At 26.7% G+C, this 27,801-nt stretch overlaps 1 protein-coding gene across 2 annotated transcripts in view; it reads left to right on the forward strand.

Annotated features, from left to right (window-relative positions):
- The first annotated feature begins 66 nt into the window (after positions 1-66).
- Positions 67-27,801, forward strand: part of LOC107438982 (bridge-like lipid transfer protein family member 3B) — a 40,653-nt gene continuing 12,918 nt past the window's right edge. The window contains exons 1-14 of one of the 2 annotated variants that reach the window (XM_087159639.1): positions 67-317; positions 6,299-6,461; positions 10,124-10,162; positions 11,825-11,907; positions 14,157-14,265; positions 15,468-15,717; positions 17,738-17,904; positions 18,020-18,170; positions 18,605-18,700; positions 18,814-18,998; positions 23,202-23,553; positions 24,346-24,452; positions 26,680-26,751; positions 27,182-27,419. In XM_087159639.1, coding sequence (XP_087015765.1) covers positions 274-317; positions 6,299-6,461; positions 10,124-10,162; positions 11,825-11,907; positions 14,157-14,265; positions 15,468-15,717; positions 17,738-17,904; positions 18,020-18,170; positions 18,605-18,700; positions 18,814-18,998; positions 23,202-23,553; positions 24,346-24,452; positions 26,680-26,751; positions 27,182-27,419 — 2,056 coding nt within the window. In that variant the 5' untranslated portion in view covers positions 67-273. Of the gene's footprint in view, positions 536-6,298; positions 6,462-10,123; positions 10,163-11,824; positions 11,908-14,156; positions 14,266-15,467; positions 15,718-17,737; positions 17,905-18,019; positions 18,171-18,604; positions 18,701-18,813; positions 18,999-23,201; positions 23,554-24,345; positions 24,453-26,679; positions 26,752-27,181; positions 27,420-27,801 lie in introns of both variants that reach the window. The other variant, XM_087159640.1, reaches the window with a different exon arrangement.

Consider the following 27,801-nt stretch of genomic DNA (forward strand, 5'->3'; position numbering starts at 1 on the left):
TTTTATTAAGCAACGGTCGTGAAAAAGTTAAGTCATGTTAATTGCAAATTCATTTGCTTCTTTAATAACTGTAACTGTTAGACTGCAGATCGTAAACATCTGTAAGGGTGACAGTTTCGGAATTTTTTTTGTTGATTATTGTAAAATGATTAAATCGTCACATTTGACTACATTTGTTCACTTGTCCTGTTTATAAAAAAAAACCATTTTTAATGTCTTTCCGTTTTTATTTTATTTTTTTCAATATTCATGAATTTCTAACATAAACAATTGATGGCTTCCATTTTCAAGAATCAAGTGCTTAAGCACTTATCCAAGTAATTATTTTCCCAATACGATTCTAAGGTTTTAAAAAAATTTGAGTATATTTTGAAGCAAATAAAAAAAGTACATTCTTCGAAATCTAGGACAAATTAATTCCATAAAAAATGAAATTTGAAGAATATTTTTGGACGAATTCAAATTGCAGCATAATCCATTTTTAAGGTTATTTAAAGTAAAATTATGCGATTAGTTTGTTTTTGTGTTATTAAAGGTAATAAGTTTTATTTAACTGTTTTAATCTAATAAGTAGTCGGATGAAATTTTTTAATTTTATTGATCTAGTCGGAAACATTTTACTAGAATTTATCATCATTAATGTTTATTTGTTACACTATTTTTTGTTGAAAACATTTCTTGGAATGTTGGAATTATTGATTTGAATTACTTTTATTTTTATGTTTTTTATTGTTTAAGATTATTTGTATATATATATATATATCTACACACATTTATATTTATATAGAAACACAATATATGCTGTATAGCTACATATTTAAGCATTATTTGTAGATAATATATATATTTCAATAGTGTTTGATCTTTTTTATTTCTTGTCGTGTATCATTTTATAAATAATATATTTTAATAACCATTCTTCATTTAAATTTGTTTTATTTTAAGGTATTAAGGTTTTTATGTGCTTATTTTGGTGCAGGATTAATTTTATACTTTATTTTGGTCAACTTAATGCTTTCATTTTAGGAAAATAAAAGTAGTGTGTTGTTAAGCTAGTTATGATAAAAGCATAACTTTTATTATAGACTGATGTTTTACATTATAAACCTCTTTAATTATGCTTCAAGGTTCTTTGTGGAAATCTATTGCATAGGCAATATTCATATCACTTTCTTTTTTTTTTTTTTGAGTTTTATATGCTAATAGTGGTATAATTTTTTAACCCTTGATTAATAAACATGCGTGCGAGATGCACTATTCATAAACATTGGTTTAAACTTCTAATAAGGATTTTGGATGTTTACATTTCTGTAACTTTCACTTTAAAATTTACAAATTTATACACATTTTGCATCTTCCGTGAGAGGTGTGTTTACAAATCTATGGTTATTACAGATTCGCAGTTTCCTTCTAACAAGGAGAGGGCACTGCTTGTTTGACTATTTGCAAACAAATATTTTACTATTAGGGAAAAATGTAAAAGGATGAAAAAGAAACAAACATCTAAAAGATTCGAACTGCAAGTGTCTCTTCGTGGGGCACGTTCCCTGCTTTTAGACCACTCCATCTTTATTGGAGTGTAGATTTAACTAGTATACAGTTTCCTTCAATTTTCAAATAAGTATTTTCTTTTTAAATGGCTTGCTAGTATTCTTTTAAATGGTTATTTTAAGTTGAGGTATAATACTAAAATATCAAGTTTCATCTCAAAGTGAGTTTCCCAAATTGTGCCCATTCTTTATAAGAATAGGAAAACTATGTTTTCAAGAATTAAAAAACTTTAGATAGTGGGAATAATTTCAATAAAAGCAAATTACTCCCACCCTACAGTGGGTGTGTACCTTTTTGCCTTTTCACATTGATAAACGCATCTTTCTTTCCCTTTTTGTTAATGCCATTTGAGAAAACTAATACAATTATTCTTTTTTTTTTTTTTTAATTATTATTATTTGACATAGCACAATTACTGTAAATTGTTTTCTATGCTAAATTAATATTTTAAGCTTTGTTATTTGTCTGAATATCCCTTTAAGCATTTTATAATTTGTTTAAATTTTTCTTATATCATTAAATTAAAGTCATTTAAAACTGGTGTTGATTATTTTAGACTCAAGCACCCTGACCTTTTTTATTTCTAGAGAAATCTTTGGTCATATTTTATGATAAGATTTTAACTAATCTTACCCCCTAATCTAAAAAAAATATGAGTTTTTTTTAAGGAAAAATGGTTGATCTTAATCAAAATTTCATTGGATATATTGTTCTGTTGAAAAATTTTAAAACTTTGTTCATATTGACGACAAAGCTTTATTTAACTTAAAATTTTAAACTGTATAACTCTTTTATTTCTTTTCATGACCCAATTAAGTCGTGTTGATCAGACTCTAGATTGTAAAACATGTACTAATGAAAAGCCAATACTTTTAATTTCTTCTAGGGAAACAAATTTTTGGGATATATTTAAAAAAATTAAGTATATATTTTTATTTACTTTTATATTAAATCTTAATCTAATTTACAGCACTGTGTAGGCTGAATCCAGGAAAAGTGTTTTAAAATATAAGTTTTTAATGCTGTTATATAGTTCGTTCAGCAGGAACTAATATGGAAAGTTGGCAAGTAATTGCCGATTGGTCGATTCTATAATATTAAGTAAGGATAGTTTGTTTTTTTCCTTTGAAATTCCGATTTAACATCAGTTTAAATACAAAAAATATAGTTTAAGGAATTATAACTCTATTATTTTCTTCAAGTTTCTGAAGAATTCGAAAATTATCTACCTTTAAATTAGTTTGGGACTTTTGTGTATGTTACACGGGTGAGATTTCGCTTGCTATTTCTCGCTCCCGTGATATTGACGGGCTGGAGTGTTTAGTAGTAACGCGCTAATAAGAATAAGACTAATTCATTTCTTTTGCCCGGAAAACATTTTATTTCTCATTTTACACACCTGATGGCAGTACCAGAATATTTTTAAGGTAATTGTAAATAGTTAGTTTATTTTAAACTAGTTGCAGCATTAATCTAATACAAATGCAAAAGCCAAAAAAAAAATCGTCCCATTTATGACCAATTTCTTGAAAATTAACCGATCATTAAGGGGTTAATACTAAAAAGAAGTTAGGTTGTGAACCTCATTTTTGTTATGTTTCGCAATTAAAGTATATTTTTCCCTCATAGGTCTACAACCGTAAAAAAAAAAGTAGAACACAGATTTTTGAAGGCTATTTCCCAGGGTTCGTTGATTTAAATCAGCTTGATTTAAATCACGATTTAAATCATGATTAAAATCAAATGATTTTTTTAAAAAAATCGTTGATTTAAATCAATTGATTTTTATATATATATTATTTTGATTTTAAAAGTTAAAAAACAGTGCTTTGAATTATTGATACTTTTATTATTTTCTTTTCTTAGTTTTAAAATTTACTTTAAATAAATTGCTGCATTAATTAATTTTAGTTAACGAAATTACTTTCTTTCTTGGTGTGTGTTAAACACATTTGAAATTACATGTTTAAAAATATTTTGATTCTTAACATTGAAAGTACAGATTAAAGTAAATATTTAATGCTGTCTTAATATAGACTTGCATAGCTATAGAAAGTAAATAATATGGAAAGATGGAAATATGGAAACATGATTTTTTTTCAAAAAGAAAAAAAGCAAATGTTAACCTTTTGATTAAAAAAGCATGGAATTCTAATCTACATTATAGTTTATTGATGGAAATTTCTATATTTCTAAAGCTTGAGGCTATATTAAAAAGAAATTACCTTAATATGCCAAAAATAGAAAGAAAAAAAAAAGCTGAGTTCAGATATTTTTTTCCTGATATAGTGTCATTCTTCCCTTTCAAAGTCTATTTGAAGCAGAAGGGTTATTCACTGGTATTTTTTTTTCTCAAAATATGTTCACGGTATCTTTGAAATTATCAGATTTTCTTTTGTGAAAAAAATTTCCAATGAGTACATAGATTTTTTAAAAATGTTATTTAGCTTAACTTATGTATTTTGATATAAGATTAAAAATGAATATTTTAACATAAAAATATATAGATTGAATATTTATTTTTTGATGAATGACAACATTTATAAACACAATCTGTTACAGTTATTTTGCCATTTTATAAATCAAGAGAAAAAAAAAAGAGATCACAATTTAAAATTAAAATTATGGTGTGCTAATTGAAACTTTGTGTTACTAGTTAAAGTAGTATTCTTTAAATTATCTTTTTTATCTTGTCTTTTAATTTCAATCATGCCTTTGTATTAAAATGGTCGCTATGCATTATAATGAAAAATTATTTTAATAAGTTAGAGCTTCTAAAATATTGTTATAATATAGTTTTAATATTAATTTAACTTTGATTAAACATTTATAAAGTTTTTTTAATCATAAATTAAAGATCTTATAGTGTGTTTGAATAAAAATCAAAAAAATCTGATTTAAATCAAAATAATCCGATTTAAATCAAAAAAATCCGATTTTTTTGATTTTTTAAAAAAAAATCAAAAAAATCACGAACCCTGCTATTTCCCCACCTGCATCTTTTTATTTAATTATGTTAAATCAGTTTCTTTTTCAAACAATTTAAAATTTAATTTGTTTTATCATGTGTCCATCTTTTCACTTCTTTCTGTTGTTCATAGAAAATTTACTATTTGATAAAACAATTCTTAGCAACAGATTAAAATTAAAAAGAAATAATTCAAATTGAATATAACAGTCAGTTTGCACACAAAAATCGAACACATCATTAGTAATAGAATAAAGTTTAAAAAAAGAGATTTTTTTTTAATTTGGAAAAATTGAATGTGCATTATAAAATATGATTTTCTTTTCAAAGCAGGGTTTCCGCTACGGTAGCTTTTTTTGCAAAATGCGAAAAGACCCCTCAAAAATGCTAAAATTCAACAAAGCATTTTCGCATTTTTGCTAAAGGATTTTACTAAATTCCATTTAAAAAAAAGCTTCAGCGAAAAACCATGACGCTAACATCTTTAGCTGCCTTAATTTGATTAAAACTAATATTCGAAACAGGTTGTTAATCAACCATGTAAACAATTTGTTAATGATTAATATTGAGGGCACTGAAAGTGCATTTAACTTTCAAGAAGCATTTGTAAAATGGGCAAACATGAAAGAAAGGAAGATTGTTAATTATAAACCAAAATGTTTTGATAAATAATAAATGTGTTTTTGTTTTTTTGTTATAGGTATTCTTTTTGATATTCTTGTACATTAAGCTATTCTTTGTCAGATAACTTACAGTACTTGTTTGATATAAAGTAATTTTATAAGCCTAATGGCATTTTAGCATTTTGCTAAAACTTTTTTTCAGATTTTAGCTTTTTTGCTAATGAATTTTTAGACTCAGCTTAAACCCTGTTTCAAAGGAATTAAAAACAATTAATTAGACTGTTTTGATCTGAGTTATTTAATTCATCCAACCTCTTTAATTATTCAGTTAAAGGAACCTATCACTATACAATTGTCTCTAACAAACAAAAACAGCAAAAGGAAATTGACCTACATTTTTAATCTCTCTCTTTAACAATTGTATATTAATCTACATATTTTACAGGAAAACTTCAAATGCTTTCTTTTCCATACAAAAAAGAACTATACAGTGTACACAAATTTTAAAGTTTAGTTGACACCAAAATTAAGAAAAGAGTATCCAATATTGAAGCAAGAAAAAAAAAATTATTAAAAAGCACTTACTGGGGAAAATAACTACAAACATAATTTTTTTATTTCAATTAAAAAAAACAATAAATTAAATTGGACTGCATTTTCTGCCTGTTTTGATTTAAGCTATTTAAATATTCATTTATTCTGAAATGTCACTTTCAAATAAGGTAAAAAGAAAATGTGAATTTTTAATAAGAATACACAAAAAGATTCTTTTCTACCTCTTTTTCAGAGAACTCGGAATTTCTTTCATTTCGGGACACTTTAAGAGAGAATGATACCACAACGCAACAAACTAACAAAAAGAAACCTCGAGCATTCGTTAGTTAGTCTGACATGATTTTCTCTCATCTGATTGCCAAGCATACAAATGTTGTGTTGCTTTGCCTAATTTTTTTGCGACCAGTTCTCTTTGAATAGACTATAGTTTATGTATTGATCTAGTTCTGTAATCATATGAATATGAATTATTTCTTTACACTTATTATTACCTGTCATAATCTGTACATCATCTCTTTACCTGCCATATGAATTATTTATTTACACTTAACATTTTTTGTATTATAATATTATCAAAATTTTTTTTTTCTCTAATGTATAGATTTGCCAAAAATCTATCTCCAGACAAGCTACACATAAGTACTTTGAAAGGTCATGGAGAATTGCGTAATTTGGAACTGAATGAAAAAGTGTTGACAGAATTACTAGAACTTCCTGCTTGGCTGTCTTTAACAAAAGCTACTTGCAATCATGTTACACTTCAGGTTAGTAGATTATTTCTCTAGTCCCAATCTTAATGATCTAGCTCAGGGGTTTCTAACTTACATAAGGCTAGGGGGCGCAATTAAAGACGTCAGTCAAATGGCAGGCCGCAACTTTATCAAAATTTTATATAGGACTCTTTTATGTTTGAAGGAACATTAAATATTACTGTCAGATTTTTATGAAGTTGTACAAAACAAACATATTGAATTACAAATTAAAATTAGAAGTAGATTTTTAAGCAACATACACCATTACTTTTGGATTTGAATAAATATTTTCTTGGATGCAACATCTGAGAAATAAATTTTTTTGAGCCTTTGGTTTGTTAAATTTCACAGAAATGAAGAAATTAGGTTTTTTTTTTAATGAAAGAAAAGTATTTTAAACCCATATAGATTTTTTACTAAAATTGTTCGTAAAAAATGACAACTAATATAGTTTAGTTCGCGGGCCACAAAAAAAGGCTTCGCGGGCCGGATGAGGCCCGCAGACCGCCAGTTGTTAACCACTGATCTAGCTCATTTCAGTCTGGTTGAACGAGCCCCAAATTTCCTCTTGGTTCTTATGATCTTGTTATAAATGAGTTTAACTAAGTATATATTCTCCATATATTCTATTAGTACATTTATTACTACTTATTAAATTATTTTATTATTGTTTATTACTACTTATTTTAAAAGACTTAATTTTTATTTCGATTAAAAGAAAATATTAATTTAACTGTTTGATTAAAAGTGTATATTTTTTAAAGCAATTTTGTTTTAAGGTTGCTTTAATCTTTAAATTTCATTTTCATTTGAGATTTTTCCTATACTTTTATTTCCCAATCAATCATCAACTCAAATTAAGAACATAGTTCCTCAATAGAAATTATTTCTCATGTTTTTCTTAATTAAAATTTTCAAATTTTTTATTTCAGAGGTATCTTTGTCTAAATAGTATTAATGCATATCAGCATTTTAAATTTTCATGATTATGTTTTATTTCTGAAAAAGTTAATGCAGCCTCTAACTGTTTTAACACTATATAACAGTCTTAATTTGTTACTCAAATCTGATTTTTTTTGTTTGTTTGCTTATGTTCCATTCTGTATTAATAAATCATCATTATATTAGTTTCCATTTATTTAAACATTGTTTTAACATTCCATATTAATTAGTAATTTTTTTTATTGGAATAGCTTGGAAAACAATTTTTAAAAAAGACGAAACATTATGTAGGATATAACAATTTCATAATCTAAGAATTTTAGCAATTTTTTTTTTTTTTTTCTGCATGAAAAATTGAAAACATGCCATTTCAATAGAGTTGATTTTAATGGATTAGTCTTTCGTTAAAAAAATTAATAATAATTGATAAAAAAATAAAAAAAAGGAATGAAAAAAAGAATAAAAATATGCTTTTTTTCAACTAAGGGAAAATCTATATTTTTTTATTTATTATAATTATGTTATTTTATCAAATGTTTTTTTTAAATGGCAAATAAAGTAAAGGAGGAAAATAAAACTCAATCTAAAGTTATGACAAAGTATTGTATCAGGTAATGAAGTAAACAAAGGCTGTTTTGAAACATTGATCAGTACTTCGATAAGAGTAATTTCACAAAAAAGTTTTTTGAACAAATTTTTTACACCTTTTTTTGTGGAAAAGAGGAAAAGTAATTATGTCTTTGTTACTTTCACTTAAGCTCTATAAAACAATAAGAGTTGCAGAATTGAGATGTTTTAATAATTCTATAGATGTATTTAAAGTTTGGAACACTAATTTTTAATCCCTATAACTATCAAGGGGTATTATACTTAGTTGCTCATTCATTATAACAATTGTAACTAATATGCCTTCAACTGGAGAAAATTTTACCAGTCTTTAAAAGATGCTTAAGTGGCAAATAGCTGTTACTCATTTGCCTTTGAGTGTGCTGTAAATAACCAGGGTTGTTAGAAGATTTAGGCAAAAATGTTTCCATTTAGTGATAGTTTATCTGCATGAAAATAATTTAAGTAATTGTTAAGCAAGCAACTTCAGTACCTTAGCAATTTTGATCCATGAAGCACATAGTAATAGCTGGTAGGTTATTCATATTATTCTTGTTTGTTTCACTTATAATTACTATGGGAGGGATTTGATTCTGGAATTTTTAAATCTTTAATTTTAAGTAATATTTTGTTGAGCATTGTTTCCTTGATCCATAGGAAAATTGGGGTTTCTTTGCTATCCCGTACTTAGCGTTTTGGAGTGTGTGAAACTGGCTTTACCAATGAGGAGGTGGCTTACATTTCTACTTATAACTCAACCACTTAAAATGATGAAAGAACAATTGAAGTTTAAGAAAACATTCAAATCCATCGGACTTGCAAACATGAGACTTAGTGGCAATGAAGTGTTTTAGAATTTTTTTTTTTTAATACTTCGTGGCAAAAATTTGAAACATTTGTAGCCATGGTGACTTGAAAGTTTTCTTTATGTAATCTACGGACAAAAGGCAGTCATTCACATTTTAAAAACTAGATGAATCCAGAATGCATGTTTCTTTAAAAATTGTAATGTCAAAATATATGTAAAAGTAATTATGGTTTAGTAATGAATTTTAAAGATGATTGCACCACAAAATTTAAAAAATAATTGATGAAATTTTTAATAACTTAAAAGGTATTGATTAATTAAAAATGATGCTGTAAGAGGAAGAAAATCCATTGATGTCTTAAACTATGTTTGTTGGTTAATCTAAATTAAATCCTACTAAAAACATAAAATTTAATGAAATTAAATGAAGTTTTCCGAAATAGTTTATTAAATTTAGATCTAACTATTTTCATATGGCTGGTACAAGTGGGTCAAAATAATAGGCTAAATGCCATATTCGAAATGTTAATGCTTATTTCATTTTTGAATTTTATAATATTTTAAAATTATCTGTAGTTGTTGCAGCAATAGGTGTAAAAAATTTGACAAAATCAATACATAGTGTTGTAACAGTTGTGTGGTATTTACCGATTTTATTTTTATTAATTTCTATAGAACCTCCACGAAGTGGAGGACTAAAGAAATTCTTCACTTAGGTGGGGAATCTGGTGCTGTAAACTGTTTTAACTAAATTTATGTGGCGGTTAAATAAAAACATTAACTATAAATTTAATTGCTATTTAGTCTTAATAAAATTATAATAATTAAAATTCAACGAAATTAGATGTTTCAGTTTCAATCCTAATGATTAGAATTAAAGTGGGAGTTCAATATTAGTGACATATTACAAATCATGTCTTTTTAATCATATAATCACCTTTGAATAAATGTTATAATCTCAAAGAATGAATTACTATTAAAGTGCTCTTATTTCAATTTATAATATGAAATACTTTTTCGAAATATGATGCATGTTAGAAAGACTGGCTATACCAATCTGCCACGCATTTGGTCCCATTAAGTTCTTGTAGATAGATAAATGCAATGCCCAATATAATCTTCTATGTTTTTCTATGAATCAGAGGCGAACACAGATTTGAAAAGCAGATAATGAAATCTATATTTTATACTTTGGTCTAATTTGCTATTTTTATCTCTTTTATTTTTATAAATTTTTTGTTTTGGTCATAATTAAAAGATTTGGAGCAATACTATGTTTAAACTGACTTTTTTAATTATATTTTTAATTGCTTTGCAGATATCATGGACTAAACTGAAATCTGTTCCCATTCATCTTGTGAGTAATTTTTTTATATTATCTGTGCTTTACAAATTCTCTTGCATTAAAAAATATTTAATTATTTTCTCTATGGTTAAAATCTATCAATATTCCGTTTTAAATAGCTTGAATTCTGTCCTCCTCCCCCCTTGTCAAAATCAGAAAAAAATTTATGTTAGCATATATGCTGAAAGCAATGAAAAGCCAGAAATAACATTCAACATGATGTATTTTTTATTGTGTAATTTAATAAACACACTTTAAATTAATATTATTATTCTTACTACTACACTACTTCATATATCTTTTTGGTACTTGTTCTTACTCGCAGTTGCTTTTAAGATCAACTTTCTAAACTGTATCATCTTTGTGTAAATTCTGTATAAGCGTGGATCAAAACTGTATTCTGCTACAGATATATATACTCATCGCAGTCCATGTTGAAGTTTGGGTTAATAGATTAAAAGTTAAGCAGACTTGATAAGAAGAAAATAGAATTTTAGTGTATGGAAGTTATTCTTTTTACATTATAGTAAAAAAGTGAACTTTTATTAGTGTTTAGCTTTATAAATTTTGTTTATTTTGACTGTTAGGTTTTAAAATTGATGAAGTTAAAATTCTGTTTAGCCATGGCAATTTAACCAAGCAATGATCTTTAGTTGTTTTCTGAAATTTGTATTATAATATGAGGCATTTGGTAAAGATTGGGAAAACTTATGACAGATTTGGACTGAGATCAAAAAATAGCTTGGGATTTTTTAAGAAAGTAACCCGAATCAAGTCAGTCCATGTAATTTTTTTTCTTTTTATGAAAAAAGAAAAGTATATATTTTAATGTTTATAAAAAGTGATTTTTGTTTTGTCTATTTTTGTTGTTAACTGCTTCTGAAAACTTCGTTCAAACATTCAAGAAATGCAATTAAAAGAAAAGAACTTTTTCCAAATATTTTTTACTAAAAGCTTTTTAATATCATTTAGTTATCACTTTGATTGTCTGAAAAGGAATTAGTATTTTTATATCTATTTTTTTTTAATTATAAATAATACTTTATGATCTATATCTATCTATATATCTGTAGATATTTTATAATCTAGAATTTTTGTTTAATCTACAATTCTACTTTGAGTATGTAAGTTTATATTCATATTAAAAAATTTCACCCTCAATTTAATGAAACATATTGGCTTTATGCTGAATTGTTGCCATTATTCCCAAATTAACAAATAATTAAAATGACTTAAATTGCTTCAGTGCCTAGAATTAATTAATCTGATAAAGAACCACATTTTTTTAGTAATTATTTTTATCCTAACTGCCATATTCTGTTCCAATTGATATCCTGCTTGAGCTGTATCTAGATTACCACAGCCATGAGTGTACAGTCCCGAACCCTAAAAAGCTATGTATTAACGGTGGCAAAATGTGGTAGTTAGACTTTGAGAATTTAAAAATTTAAATTGAAAGTAATATTTGAAAAAAAAGTTAAAATTCTGGTTTTGAGGTGTAAAACTATAGGTTCCTATATGCATGCTAAATTTCATATTCGTAGGTGCCACCCTTTGCCCGTAGATGGAGATGTAGGCACATGCGAATCTCTAACTTTATCAAATGTAAGAATGTATTAATTAGGTACATTCATTTGTAAAATTAATTACATTGGATCTCATTTTATATTATAGTCTTTAGATGAAGTAGTTGTTGAGGTGGAAACGTGTGAAGATTTGAGACCTCTTACTCCAGTGGCTAATGAACCGAGTTATAAGTAAGATTATTTTATTCCTTAAACAATGATCATTTTGTAATACAACAAAAAATTCTTTGATTTATCTAATGATTTGAGCAGTTGTTTCTTGTCAAAGTTAAATTTGACATATTAATGACCCTTTATCTCATAAATATTCTTTAGGAAATGAAAGAATTTTCAATGTTTGTTCTCTTTGTATTTTAACTGAAGTGTTGTTTGAAATTATCTTCAATAATAATTTGTGATTTTCTTTTGAAATCATTAGCAATTTCTTAACTTATGTAAAAAAATAAATATTTATAAGAAATATAATAAGAAATTAATTATCAAATTACAAAAAGAAAACAAACTTAAATTTTTTATATATGAGAGAAAAGTATATTTTAAGCATTTTAAAAGTATTATTTTGGATAGTTTGTTTATGTAAAGAAACTTAAGTAGGATAAATTAGGTGAATGAAACTACTTTGAATTGAATAGGAGCATTTTTTATAAGCATTTTTTCAAACATAAAAGAATTGATAATATGAAAAAATTGATATAAATATTTACATTATTAATGTAATAAATTCTAATTAAAAATTCAACTGCCTTAGTATTTTAATTTAAAAATATTAAGGTAACCTAAATATTTTAATTTCCAAAATTAGTATTTAAAATTGGCTATACTTCACTGTGCTAAAATGTTATCTTGGTTTAAATGTGTCAGTTATTTTTTATTCTTATTACTAATTGATTTTATTTATAAGAGGCTTATAATGTTAATAATTTGTTATTCTGTATTTGATTCATTGATTTGTTATCCTCACACAATACCTCTTCAGTGTATTCTAACTCCTTCAGTTACTCTACAATGATAAGAATTGTTTTTTGATATTAAATTGTAAGATGAATTTGAAATTTTGTTTTAAGTTAATTGTTCGTAGCATTAGCAATAGAAAGAAAATAGTTGTTCAGCCACTTTTCTTGGAATCAATTATGAAGCTCTGATGTTGTTTTATTCAATTGAAGGGCAATATGAGCAAATTTGTGATTTTTTAAAAATTTATTTTATTAAAAGATCTGAAAAATTGTATTTATTTGTTTAAATAGGATTTTTTTGTGGTTTAAATTGTATCTTTTTAAAAAAATTAAGATGCTCGAACATTTATAGTTTATAATCAGTTATATTTTGAATCGTTCATCTTGAGTATGAGTATCATTAAGTATCAAAACAAATTTATGCATGCAAATGTATGATTTAAATTAAAAATGAAATTCATTAAAAATGAAGTAAAAATGTACATAATTAACTGCTAGAATACAGACCAAAAAAAAATTTACATCCTAGTTCCTAGTTTACATCCTAGTTACTAGTTACATCCTAGTTCCTAGTTTACATTCTGTAAACTATAAGAATTATAAGATTTTTAAAATGTTAATTTACAAGTGCTGTAATAACTGTGTAATTTTACTATAATTTGGATAAATGGAACTTAATAATACAGCAAATTAACTTAATATTTACAACAAATTTTGAAACTGTAAGAATCAATAAAAAATTTAAACAATCTTATATTAAAATCTTTTTGTGAATTTTTGTATCAGTGATTACTTTAAAAAAAAATCATTTGATTTAAATCTATAATTTTCTTTTCAAATAATAATAAAATAAAATAATAAAATCAAGCTAATTAAAAAAAATCTTTCGTTATTTTATTTGTTTGTTAGACTCAATTTTTAGCAAAGTTTTATAGTGCTACCTCGGTTATGTTTCTGTTTTGTACATTATGGTCAGTTCTGGCTTTTGTAACATTTGGAATAACGGTTTGAAGACCCTGATATATATTTGTAGCCTCTTTTCTTTTTTTATTTCCTTATTCTTATCTCTTCTATTTTGGCATGATACATAGATTAGTTTTTAACACTATTTGAATTTTCTAACTCGAAATATATTGCTTGATATTGTAAAATTTTTGTCTTGGGATTTGTCATAATACAGCCAGGTTAGACTTTTTTTTAGAGACTTACTGTTTACATTAATCTCTTTGTGATTTATCTCATGTCAAGTGCACCTGTTGAAATGCATGTATTCGTGACTAGAAATGTAAGAGGTGTTTACTTTTTGAAGCAAATGACATTGTCAGTATTCATTTCTGTTCAGGTATTTTTATATCTTTTAAGTTTCTGTCTATGTTTAGTACATATTATTTATGTAAGGCATTAATCTCTTAAACTAAAAATAATTGCCTGTTGTTCAATTTGTAATTGATTGCTTTTATATATTAGGTCTGGAGGAAAATATGGATTTTCAGATCGAGTTATAGATGGCATGACTGTTGTAGTAAACTCTGTTGTCATAAAGTTTAATTCTCCTGCATTTCAAGCTTCTTTTCAAGTAAAATATTTAGTTTTATTCATGCTCATTTGCATTTAGTTTTTAAAAAAATAATTAATCTTACACATGTTTAACATTTACTTTTAAAAGATTATTGAAATTTTTCCAATTTATAATTGTACAGTAATCTATTAGCTTTTGTTTTATTTTAGAATATATTTTATTTGTTACAATTGTCATGTCTTAAATTTATGTTCTATTTTACTTTGAACAAATAGTTTTTTATTTCTCAAACTCCAAGCATAACTTTTAATAGTTCCATATAATTGTATAAATTTTTCACTAATTGAAATATTGGTAAACTCCTACTAAAATATGTTACATGCTTTACACAATTTTTAAAAATGTTGTCAATGCATAAATGACATGTTGAGGCTTATCGCCAAGAATTTGGGTCGACAAAAACATAGAAGATTGTAACCGGAAAATGGCAAATGCATATTGGACAAATGTATACTGGTCAGTGTCACTTAACCTTAAAAAAACAGGCAAAAGTATACAGGGCAGTGGCTTCTTAACTTTAAAAAAACATCAGTGTAGTGTTTTCTTGTCATTTGCATATTTTTTAGATTTTAGTATTATTTTCAGATTCTGGTTAAATATTTATGCATTAATAAATAACTAAATACAGTTTTTTCAAATTTTTTTTTTTTTCATTTAGAAATTTTTTTTGAAGTAAAGATTTTTTAATATTCAATTCAATTAACTGAATGTTTTGACTTACAATGGGTAGAGAAAATGTGTGAGTAATTTTTCTATCTTCTTATCTTGGTCCAAGGTACGACCTCTTTAAAACTATATGTTGTAAAAAAAATTTTCTAGAATGTTTTATTGGCTATAAATGCTTATATTTAAATGTTACATATATTTTACAAAAAATAGGTATCACACCTTTTGATTGCAAGAATTTTTTTGTTGATGTTTTTTTATTTATACAAAATGAAAAGTTTTAAAATTACCAAATTAGTATTTCAATATTTGCTGCTAAATACATATCAATTCAACAAAATGCCCAATTTCTCTTGTGAAAAACTTTAAATTATATTGGAGTTTACATTATACCGTATATTGTGTTTCACTTTCCCCTGCCTGTGTATTTAGTGTTGCATGTGCCTGCTTAGTGTTACATTAGTTTATATGATAAAAATAGATTATTTGTATTTTTGCTTACTGCTTTTAAATTGACAAATTAAAATTTTTAGCTCTCACGAGTTGTGCTTGAAAGCTATTGTCCCTTTTTTAAGAAGAAGGATCTTCGATTATCACGCATAAAAGAACCAGACAGAGGTGAAGTATTACTTTTTAAAAGACTTGAATGGCAAGTCCTGCGAATTGAAGCTAAATCCCGAGACAATGAAGCAAATGGCCTTCGAGGAGATATACCATTAACACCCTTGCGTTTGATTACCAATCAAGGGTGTTGCAAAATGACAATAAAAAAGAAACTAAGTGGTATGTTTTTTTTTTAAATATTATAATTAAAAAATAAATATTTTTTGTCTGCACATCTTTAAAGTAATTTTGCTCTGCATTTTAAATACTTTTCATTAATTTTATTAAATTACACTTTTAAATGCTGGTATAAATTAAAATGGGATTTAAAACTGAAAAAAATTCTACTTATTTTCGTGAAAGACATTTTTGACATCTGTTTAAATAATAACATTTCATCAAATTTTCAATTTCTTTACACGGTAGCCCTTGATTACATTATACTTCTCTACATTGCTACTCACATTCAGATTTATTTCTCTTTTACTTGTCTCATAAAATAAAGCAATGTTTTGAAAATTTTATATTTCTCAAAATTTCAGAAAAACATAAGAATTTCTTAAAGTTATGCATAGCATTTTCTATAAACTCAGAGTGATGTTTTAAATGAAAAAAGAGCAAATGATATTTAATGCATTTTTCATCTAAAAAAGATGAATTTTTTTATCTTAATTTATACTATGCAAAAAAACATGTTAGCTAAAACTATCATTTGATATAACTAACCTTAAAAAAGTAATGTCAAATTTGCTGTATTATACCTACAAATATATTATTCTTTTTCTTGCTGCACCCTAATGTGCACAATATAATGAGAGGCGCACTGTGTTGTATTTGTCTTTCTGACATTTTAATTTGTTTTTTATCCATTTCTATGCACGTGATGTTATTTTATTTTAGATTCATTTTTCTTAATTTTAGTAAAAATTTGTATGTGTTTTTTAAAATAACTATATACATTTATCACAAAATGAGTTTAGTTAATTTTGTAAAAATATTTTATCAACCATATAATCACATACAGAAATAATTTCATTATTATGATAAATTAGGAAGCAATAAAATTTAAAACAATTTAATATAAAATCATATATTTGTTACGTGTGTGAGTTTTTAATTTAAAAAATGCGGTATGGTTTTCTTTCAACTCTTTTGCAATTCATTAACAGTATTTGAAACTTTTTATATGAAATCAAGTAAAAGTTTCAACTTTGTCATTAACATTTGAGAAAATTTTAATAATATCCCAATATTTTTAAAATAATCAATATATTAATATATTTATTTGAAAAATTTTAATATTTTTTTAATTATTCTGTTTTTGGTCTGCTGTAAGCTCCACAGGATTTAAGGATGCATAACGGCACTTGTATAATGAGAAATCTACCTATAAATTCTAACAGTTGGTAAAAGTAATGTTGCAAATTGCAGATTTCAAAATTGATTTTTTGGTGTTCCATATCTTTTTAAATTTTTATTTCATAGTCAATATAACTGCATTTTTTTTAATGTTTAAAATTGCAGTTATGGTATAATTATTTTATTTAGCATATACTTTGTACAATATAGAACATAGTAAAAACAGCACCCCAGACAAACATTATTCTACATATCTGAATTTTCTAGTTTATATCATGTCATGGCAGTGATTTTTGATCTTTTAAAAGTCTATTTTTTTACTAAATAATAATACTTTTAAAAATAGCAAAAAGCAAAAAAAGAAGAAAAAAATAGTAACATCGGATAAAGTATGCCATTGTTGCATTTTTAGATACTGCTATATTGTCTAACTATAAGTAAATAAAGAAAATAGAGGAAAACAAATTTAGAGCTGTATTACATTTACAAAAATAACAACATATACAATAAAACATTGGATAATGAGAATTTGGATTTCCTCTTCTTTCTTTCCAAAATTAGTCTGAATATTATTCTGGTTTTCTTGTTTTTCTATATTTTTAATTTCTGGGAAAAAGCTTCTGCTCTATATAAACAAAAAAATTTATGAAAATGACTAATAATTCTCGTTTGCTAGCTCTATTTTGGTTAAATGTGATATTTGACAAAATTAATATCAGTTTACCAAAAAGTGATAATTATTTTGAGGAAAATGTGTTGCGAATTTGAATAAATGTTATTTTATTTTCAGTTTTATTTTTATTATCTACATATAAGTCTTTAATAAAATATATTTTTTTAGACTGCAGTGTCATTGGATCACGCCTTATCTTTGTATTAGACGATTTACTATGGGTGTTAACTGATGCTCAACTAGTTGCAGCTCTTCATTTTGTCCAGTCTTTAAGTGGATTGGTTCAAAGGGCTACTGAATTGGCCCAAAAAGCAAAAGCTAAGCAAAAATTGGAGGTATATATCATTTTATGATTAAAAAAAGAACAATATTTTGAATTTTAAATTTCATGTTTCACCTTTTTATTAATTTTTTTTACTTAATCAAATTTTACACTGTTTTATTTATTAGCAACAACCTGACAAACATACATATGGTAGTCATTCTAAATCAAGTATCCCTATATCTCCAGCATTTTATCGTCATGATGTAATTGAAACATCCTATCATGTTTTATGTAGCAGAATTGATTTACATTTATGTGATGATATGGATCCCAAAGGTTTGTATGCATTTTGTGTCATTTAACTCTAGCTCTTTTATGTTTTATTTTACTCTCGGTGAGTTTTCTTACCTGTTTTTTTCTTCCGAAATACAGGATTTAAATAAGCTTTTGTTAAGTTTTTGTTTTGTTCAATATGTTTTTTCAACAACAACCAAACAATGACATATTGTTGGAACCAGGCCAAAAACACAGTTCTGTTGATAGCCAAAGTTGTACATTTGTGGTTTTATCATAGTAAAAGTGATGTGCTCAAATTGTTACATAAATGAGAAGGCCCTTTTCTTATGACCTAAGAGAGAAGAGTAACAAAACAAAAATATTCTTTGCTTTTTTTCTACTGTCATTGGAAATATTATTTGTTTTATAGCATTTTTCTTTTTCTTGTTGAATGAATTTTTTATTAGCTTTTCTAATGTATTCATTAAATTTAGATGGACGATCTCAACATCCTTATTTGAAAGGGGGAGGAGCATTGCAAGTATCCTTAGACAAATTAATAATAGATTACTATCCTTACCACCGAGCTTGTGAGTACATAATCTTTGTACGATTTATTACTCTATGCTAGTTTATTACTACTACATCTACTATAATTTACTTTTTAAGCATTTTCTTTGAGTTCAATTTATATTCATTTTAGTTTCCAGTCGAGAGCATTGGTTGTACTATTCTGAACCATCTTCTAGTCGTAGTTCGTGGGTGCAGCAGCTTTTGACATTGTTTCATGATAAATTGCAGTCAAAAGTAGAATTGAATGTGTCTTATGATAATACTAAAGAAAGTCCCAAACACTGCCCTCAAAAATCTTCACCTTCAGCTGAAAATGTAAGTTACTAATCTTTGTTTAAAAATAGCTCTCATAATGATTCATCTAATAAAATACACTGAAGAGCCAAAAAACTGGTATACCTTCATAATATTGTTTTGGACTTCCACAGGCACCTAAAACATGGTGCGTAGCGTTTTTTAAAACTGCTTAAAGTGCTTATTTTCGATAATCATTTTTTTTAAAAACCCTTAAAGGTGCTTCTTTCATTGGATGTTTTTAAAAAGTGCTTAATTTTCCCTTTACGAAAATGAGATTTTTTTCTTTGCCGATTTTCACCATGTATTATGCAGAAGCGTGCTTTTCACATTGTTAAAATTCAATGTTTTCACAATTCATTCAACAATCTATTTCGGCGTACTGTCGGTCCATAGCTCATGAAAGCGCCAATTATTTTATGTGTGGTCCGCATGTACGTCTACTGAGCTGGGTTCCATAAGATACAAGCACTCTCATGTAGAACTCTGCTGCAATCTTGCAAGATATTCTCAATTTCAGACTTCATTTTCCAACTTCTGAAATCGATCCGAAAAATATCTTGATCATTATATGATAAAGAAAAAAGTTCTTTGTCAGAAACTAGTTATTTTGATCATGAAAATTATTTAACATTTTTTTTGTGTACATAGTGCTTAAAAATATTTTTTGAGTGCTTGAAAAGTTCTTAAAAGGTGTTTATTTTTTGTTGAAAGATTTGGCTATGCATAGGGTTGCAAGTTTGTCGCGTCGCGAGCCGTACATAGTGCTTAAAAATATTTTTTGAGTGCTTGAAAAGTTCTTAAAAGGTGTTTATTTTTTGTTGAAAGATTTGGCTATGCATAGGGTTGCAAGTTTGTCGCGTCGCGAATTTTCGTGACCGTTTCCGCGAAATTCCAAGTTTTTTTCAAAAATTCGCTAATTTTTTAAAATTGCGCGATTTGAACGAAAGTTGTTCAATTCGCTCGATTTAAGTGAAAATTATTCACAATTTGAAGTTATTATTTAATACCATTTCATCTTTCGTCACTGACTATGCGTCTTACATGAACAAAGCATGGGAAAAAAGTTTGAAATCAGTTTTCTTGAATGCTGTTCATGTGACTTGCAATGCACATCTTTTAAATCTCCTAGGAGAAATATGGCAAAATCAATTTGAAAAAGTGAATTCTTTTATTGTGCATTTAAAGCGTGCATTCACAGAATGTCTTTCACGTAAGGGTCGATTTCGAGCCTTTTTAGTTGAAAAGGGTAAAAACGCCGCTCTACCACCAGTTCCTGTACAAACCAGATGGAATAGCTGGTTTAAGGCAGCTTTGTTTCACGTAAATTACTTAGCTGAATATGCAGAGTTCTTCGATAAAGAGCAACAAAATAGCAGTAGTTCTTTGATCAGCACGATTTCCGAAGAATGTTGTAACGCAGAATTGAGTGAAGATTCAAGAGAGATTGAAAAATATGCATCTTTAATTTTGAATCTATTAAATTTATATGAAAAACAAAGAATAAGTTTGCATGTTATTTTTAATGAAATGTCTGATCTTGCTGAAGATTTAAAAAGCAAATCTATAATCTGCCAGCACTTGAAATCTAAAAAAGCTTTAAAATCATGCCAGGAAAAAATTCAGGCATACTTTTTTGAAGGCAATATTACAACACACAGATTTCGTCAACCAGCATCAAGCTTTTTTAAAGCATGCAGAGCTTTTGATCCTAGTCAATTCAAATACTTAGATGTTTTCCAAGAAGATGATAGTTCTTTTATTTTTAACTCTATCCCCATGTTTGAGGATGAAGAAGAGTTGAAGAACGAATTTAATGCTTACAAAGCGACAGTTAATGAACTAACTACACGTTGAAAGTAGACAATTAAATCAGTTTTGGAAATCGAAGATGGAACGCTATCCGAAACTGTCTAAAGTGGCAATTCGATGTTTGTCAGTACCAACTACTAGCGTGGATGCCTAACGATCTTTTTCAAAATACAAAAATGCATTGAGTGATGAAAGGAGAAGCAATAGCGAGAATAACCTAACCATGTATAATATTTTGTATCAAAATTCTGTACATTTAAGTAACGGCATTAATGTTGCTTAAAAATAAAATTTTGTAACTTTTTTATGTTTTTTATTATTTTTAAATTGATTTTCGGTGTAAATATCAGTGCATATGTTATCCGCGAAAATTTCGCGAATTTTTAAAACTTTTGCGCGAATCATCCGCGAATTTATGTCTTTTTTTCCCGCGACAAACTTGCAACTCTAGCTATGCACCCTGTAAAAGTGCCACAGTAGAACATAGAATAAACGTATATTAGAATGAACTAATATTAGAACATGTGCTAGAGGGTGATTTGTCCCATGAATACCGCAGGGGAGTACACTTATCCATAGGTGTGCAAGATGGTTGAAATCTTTTCTTAATGGCACTTTGCAAGATCTTCTTAATATCGATATTAAGAATATCTTGCAAGATATTCCCTGATATTCTTAATAATGTCTGAGGAGTTTAGAGGTCAATGGAAGTGATTTAAATCAGTAGATTATCCCTGGAACCATCAGGTAACTACTCTCAATTAGTGGACTGTCTCATTCCTGTGCTGTCATTTTTCAAGTATGAAAAAATGCACAATTGGCATGAATGGGTGCAGGTGATTTGGTAGTATACTTACGTATCGTTAACTGACAGAGTTGTGGACAAATCAGGGGGCCCATTTCAGAATAATTACTTACTGCAGTTAGAAGTCTCTTCTGGACATGTGAAGTCCATGGATTTGACAGGTTTTCTATTAACTCCTACACATTTGCCTGCCAGAAATAATTAGGCATGATACTCAGGAGTCTAGTTAGGAATTTCAGTACCTGGGTTCAAAAGTAATTTTCAAGCCTTCATCGAATTAAAAAAATTAATTTAATATTAAAGAAATACAACATAATTGGAATGAATGTGAATCTTGTTGAGTCTAATTTAATACTTATTTTAAAGAGCAATTTTTCTTACTTCTGCCAATTTATCAATTACTTCTTTCCTACATGAATAGCTTCTTAAAGCAGAGGATTAAGTCAAGAGTTTGATTGAAAGGGTTATTATTATGTTACAAAATTATTTTCATATGCAAACCTCTTTATATTCATGCAAGAACTGCCCAAAAATAGTATATCCCAAAGACGTTTTAAAATATTTTTTAAAAATTTTTGTTACTATATAACAGGGGTGGCCAAGCTCTTTGATAGTCGAGCCATTTTTCAAAATTTGAAATTTTTCGCGAGCCGCAATCATATTTAAAAGGTAAGCAAAAGGGTATTAAATTTTTTTTTTTACAGAAATTATATTTATTGAAAAGATATAAGTAAAAGTTCAAAATATGTGTATTGAATTTAAATATTAAACACATTTATTTTACTTCTCTTGACAATTCTTTAAAATTTGGTGAATAGTTGGTGACAGCACTTCTCAGTAATTCTTTTAAATGCTGGTTAGTTATTACTAATTGGTGTTTGGATATCACAAATTTTAAAGTGGAATAAAATGATTCTCATAAGTACGTTGTTCAGAATATTGAAATAATTAGACAAGCAGCCTTTTTTAATTCAGGATACTTCGATTCTGGTACAAATTTCCAAAATTCAGTAATCGACCTCAACTTATATTTTAATTGCAGAGCTTGATCATTTTGCATCTCTATTTATTCTAATTCTTCAGATGCTTTTTGGGTCATAATTATATTGGAAATGGAAAACTCACCTTGAATTATGTTAATTTCAAATGGGTTCAGAAAAATATTTAAATATAATAGCACAAAAATGAAAAGGGAACTTGGGTTCATTTATTGAGAGCCACAAATAATCCTTCTAAGAGCCGCATCTGGCTCGCGAGCCGCAGGTTAGCCACCCCTGCTATATAACATAAAGTTATGTGATGTGTGAACAAAGAATAATGTTTATTGAAAATAAAACACTTGTTTTTATTTGTAAATTTAATTTTTTTTACTTTGTGTTTTATGCTTCCTTGGCATAGAAACTGCATTTTTAAAGAATTTCTAAGATAAGAATAAACAAAAAATATTAAACTCTTTATAGAATTAATAATTTTTACAAATATTTATAGTAATTTTCTGAAGGTTCTATTTTGGTTTTTTTAATTAAATTTTAGTGAATTTGGAAGTGTCAATAGTTTTATGTATTCAACTTTTATTTATTATTTTTTGTTTTGTTAATTTTTTGCAGATTGTGACTGATTCTCCTACTACTCCTGATGACAGACCATTGCTGACTCGTAAAGCAAGCACAATAAGTAATTCTTCAGGAACACTCACTCCTGATACATCTCGTCGCAGTATTGGAGGACTAAGTCGTAAATCTTCTTTACAATGGAACTATCGTTATCTTATGTCCAGTTGTTTTATACTTAGACTTGAAGACATAGTTGCATATAAAGTTTCCACATCTACTTCTTCTAGAAAGCATGCCATTGAAAAGTTTTTAATTTATAACAAGAGTGCTCACATGCCATCTGACATTAAAACTATCCATTTGGAACAAACTTCTTATTACCTACCTGGAGATTTCGATTTTTTTGGTAAAGCATAGTTATTACTTATTGCAGATTAATTACTCATAGTAATTTCTGAAATTTTTGATTTTGTTAATTTATTAAAATTAATTTAGCATGAATATAATAATTTCTGTTGTTTTTAAAAGCTGCATTATTTTTATTTTCCCTTTTAAAGGCTCTTTACAAAATTTTAATTTTTGGAATTTCAGATAGAATATAATTGGGTTAAGTTATATTAAAGCAAGGTTGAACTCTTCAACACAATATCACAAAAATTCTTTATATAATCTTTGTTGTTGCATATCAGATAAATGTGATTAAGCATACTTTTTGGTTTAATCTACCAAACAAATTTACGATGACCAGTTATAATAGATTTCCGAAACTATATTCATGTTAATTCTTAACATGAATTGTGATATTTTTGTATTGTTAATGTCTTTAAACAATCGTAGAATTGTCTGTCTCCCATGAAAGTAATTCATATTTTTCAAGCTTTGACAAAAGAATTGCTTAAGCACTTTGTTTTAAATGCTTTACCCAATTACTATATAACTGAATTGAGTAAAATTTTTAATGCTATTAAATTTTATTATTTATTAAATTCTGTTATTTGATAATTATTCCACATTCTACTTTCATGATTACACGGTAAACATATCTTGCCATTACGCACTAAACATATTTTCTCATCGAGTAAAGTTTTGAGTTGCTCCAAACTCATTTATTTAACTGTAACACTTGAATCATTCCACACCCTTTGACTTATTTGTTGTTACTTGTCTTGTTAATGAAAATTAATTTTATATGTTTCAGTGCCTTCTCCTAACCTATTTTTACACATTGGTCCCTTAAAGTTATATTTGGATACTCCTACAATGCTGTGGATAAATGCTTTTTATCTGAATTTAGAAAAATGTTTGGTAGGTATTTGAATTCAGACAATGTTTTTTTGCCTTCAAATAATTTACTTTTCTAAATTATAACTACCTTAATTAAGCACTTGTTTAATTTTGAAGCTGTTGTTAATTAATGATGGTTAATTCTATATGATTTAGTTTTCTGTCGTTTCAATGTATTAGATATAATTATAAAAAAGCTCTAAAAATTACTGTTTTCTTTCGTATTTTTGTTTTTTATTTGAAATTTGCAACTTATATGTATATTCTTTATTTGCCTGTTCTTTCCCCTACCTTTTTGTTAAAAATAACGAGTCTTCTCTTTTATTTTTTTAATACTAATGCTAATCAGTCTTGTTTTGTTTGGCAAAGGAGATTTATCAGAATTTTTGTACAGTTATGGAATTAAGTTTAATCATTTTTTTTTTGTAAATTATATTTTCATAAAATATTTAGATTTGGAGATTCTGGAAAATTTATTTCTCTTACTGTTTCAACTGTAGCTCATTGTTATACACTGTTCAGTATTGTAGAACGACATTGAGCACTGTTAAATTCTACAGTTGAGATAAACAATTTAAGATTCATGGTAGTTAAAATCATTGTAAATAACCTGAAATAAAATCAGGGGAGACACCTTCTCTTTTACTTCATTTAACTTTCCTGTTTTTAGAGTGTCATTCAAACTTATGTATTCTTCAAAAAATTTTACAAAAATGGAGATTTTTGTTAGTCAGATATCCCGAATATGGTCAAACAAGTTACAAACAATTTCTCCCACTCCCCTTTCACAAGACATCCAACCATTAGTTCTAACCCTTACTAGATCTTAGATGTATCTTATAAAAAAAAACTATTACTTGAAATCTTAGATAAGTAGTTGAATCCTTCCTTATACAGGGATATGATTCTTTCGCAAATTTCCGCTTTTTTTCAGATTTTTCCATTTTTTCCGCTAATTTCCGCTGAAATTTTTTTTTGAACAAGTTAAAATATTTTATGAGGAATTAAATTTTCCGCGGAACGAAAGTATTGAAGTCCTCATTCCTCCCTCAAACATTGATTTTCGTATTTACCTGATTTAAAAGTTGAACGTTGCGATTCTTAATCAGGCGATTTAAATGTCGTACATTACGATTCTTATTTACGAGATTTAAAAATCCAATATCGCAATTTGTAATTACGCGCTTTTAAAATCCTATGTAGCGATTCGTATTCACGCAAGCTTAAAATCCAATGTCGTGATTCGTTTTTGCAGTTGTAATATCAAACATCGATTTTCCTATTTATGCGTGCTTTAAAAATTAGACAGTGGGATTCGTATTCGCGCTATTTAAAATTACGCATCGTGGTTCGTATTTACGTGATTAAAAAAATTGCGCATCATAATTTGTATTTTCGCATTTTTTAAATTCGATATAGAGTTTCATATTCACGTGATTTAAAAGCCTCATTTTGGGATTCATATTCTCTTAATTTCAGATCATGCATGTGATTCATATTTATATGTTCATGCAATTTTAACATTAATCATCGGGATTTATAATCACATGGTTTACAAGTTTAAAAATTGCACTTTTTTGTCAAATTTTTGTATATATATATTCATTTATTCTTGAATTTCCTCTTTTTTACTTTCCAGCTACTCTCATCCCTGCTTATAGAAAAATACTTTACTTGAAGCCTTATTAATGTAATTGAAATAATAGTTCTCAGGAAATCATATAATTTAAGTTGGGGTTAAGGGGGTTATATATGCATTGAGGTACAAGATTGTTTGTGAAACATTATATTTTAGTAAGTTTTAATAGAAAGGTATCAGGCGGTGGATAGAATAAGTTAGAGCTTGCAAGAAGACTAACAATCAAATTATTGTATTTGTATTATTGTATTTTTAAATTATGGTGAGAGGAATTGAAAGTATACCATTGTGACACCAAAAAATCTGTAGAATTTTCATGAAATTTTACTTTTTTTCTGTTTTAATTGCTTTTTTTTAAATAAAATTGAATTCATCACAAAGAAGTACTTTTAATTTTATAAAAATAATAATAGTTAATGCTTTTCTAGAAATTCATTTTATTTGCTTTTTCCCGAATCATCATTACAACTTTTTAATTATAAATTTAAATTCTTTTGCACACTTTGCTTTTAATACATATAGTTCAAAAAATTATGCCTACTCTCCGCAGTTGTAATTATTACAAGCTTTTTAGATTTGTTTTATGTAATTGGTATAAATTCTTTTCAGATGTCTTTAAAAATGGGAACAACAGAGACGCCATCATATGTTAATATTAGAGTAGAAGCACTTTTGCCACAGGTAATATATTGCGCTTATATTTTTTGCTAACCAAATTAAGAAAGCTTGCACAAATATAAAATTGTGAGTAGCTGCTTTCAACTGAAATTGTACTTTGATTTTTTCACTTTTTATTTCATTGATGATAACTTTAACGAGGACTAGTGTATCACTTTTTTGTGTCTTTTAACTTATATGTTAAAATATGATATGTTTTTTTTTAATTCAATAAAACTTATGTACCCTTTTTTATTTATTTAATTTATTTAAACTATGTTGTATATTCGAAAGGGAATATTATTTAATTTTGATTTTTACAACCACTTTGTTCTTATTGTATGTTTTCGAATTTGTTGTTTTTAACTTTTATTATTAAAAATATATCTATTTATTTCTTAAACAACATAATGAGCATTTTTTTTAATTTTCTAACTAAAACCTTGATATTTAGGTTGTCATTCCATCTGATGCTCATTCACCAACTCAACCAGATAGGCCTCGTACACTACAACTACAAGCATCTCGTGTAGTTGCAACTAATTGTCGTCTTGGTGACCACACTACTAAGAATGACCTAAAAGAATGTTTATATATTTTAAATTCAAAGGAAATTTTTTCAAACACTTCAAAATTTCCTTGGAGAAATGATAGGAAGCCATATTCTAATGTATTCTTTGAGCATGTGGAAGGTATGTGTTATTTTTTGTGTGGGTGTTTTTGGTGTATTACTTATGTTTTATAATTATTTTTAATAGTTTGTAAAAATTTAATTCCGAATTTTTTAACATTAATAAAATTTTTTGTCAACCTTTTATTATATTTTAAGCTTTTAGATAGCTAATAAAGTTTGATTTGGGAAATGTATTGTTTTAATTGAATTGAAAAAATTTTTGAGCATGGGTGTCTATTATAGTGGGTTGGAAATTTTTTTTTTTTAAATTTCGGACTGCTTTGTTATGAAAAGTTGTCTCTTGTAATAAGAATAAAAATGATGTAAAATTTTTTAAATTCAGTTAATATCTTCCATTTACGCATCATACATAAATTAATAAAAACTAGAATAAAATTACT

The sequence above is a fragment of the Parasteatoda tepidariorum genome, chromosome 3 (genome assembly GCF_982258835.1).
Source record: "Parasteatoda tepidariorum strain Cologne lab strain chromosome 3, Ptep-v5.0, whole genome shotgun sequence".
Lineage (NCBI taxonomy): Eukaryota > Metazoa > Arthropoda > Arachnida > Araneae > Theridiidae > Parasteatoda > Parasteatoda tepidariorum.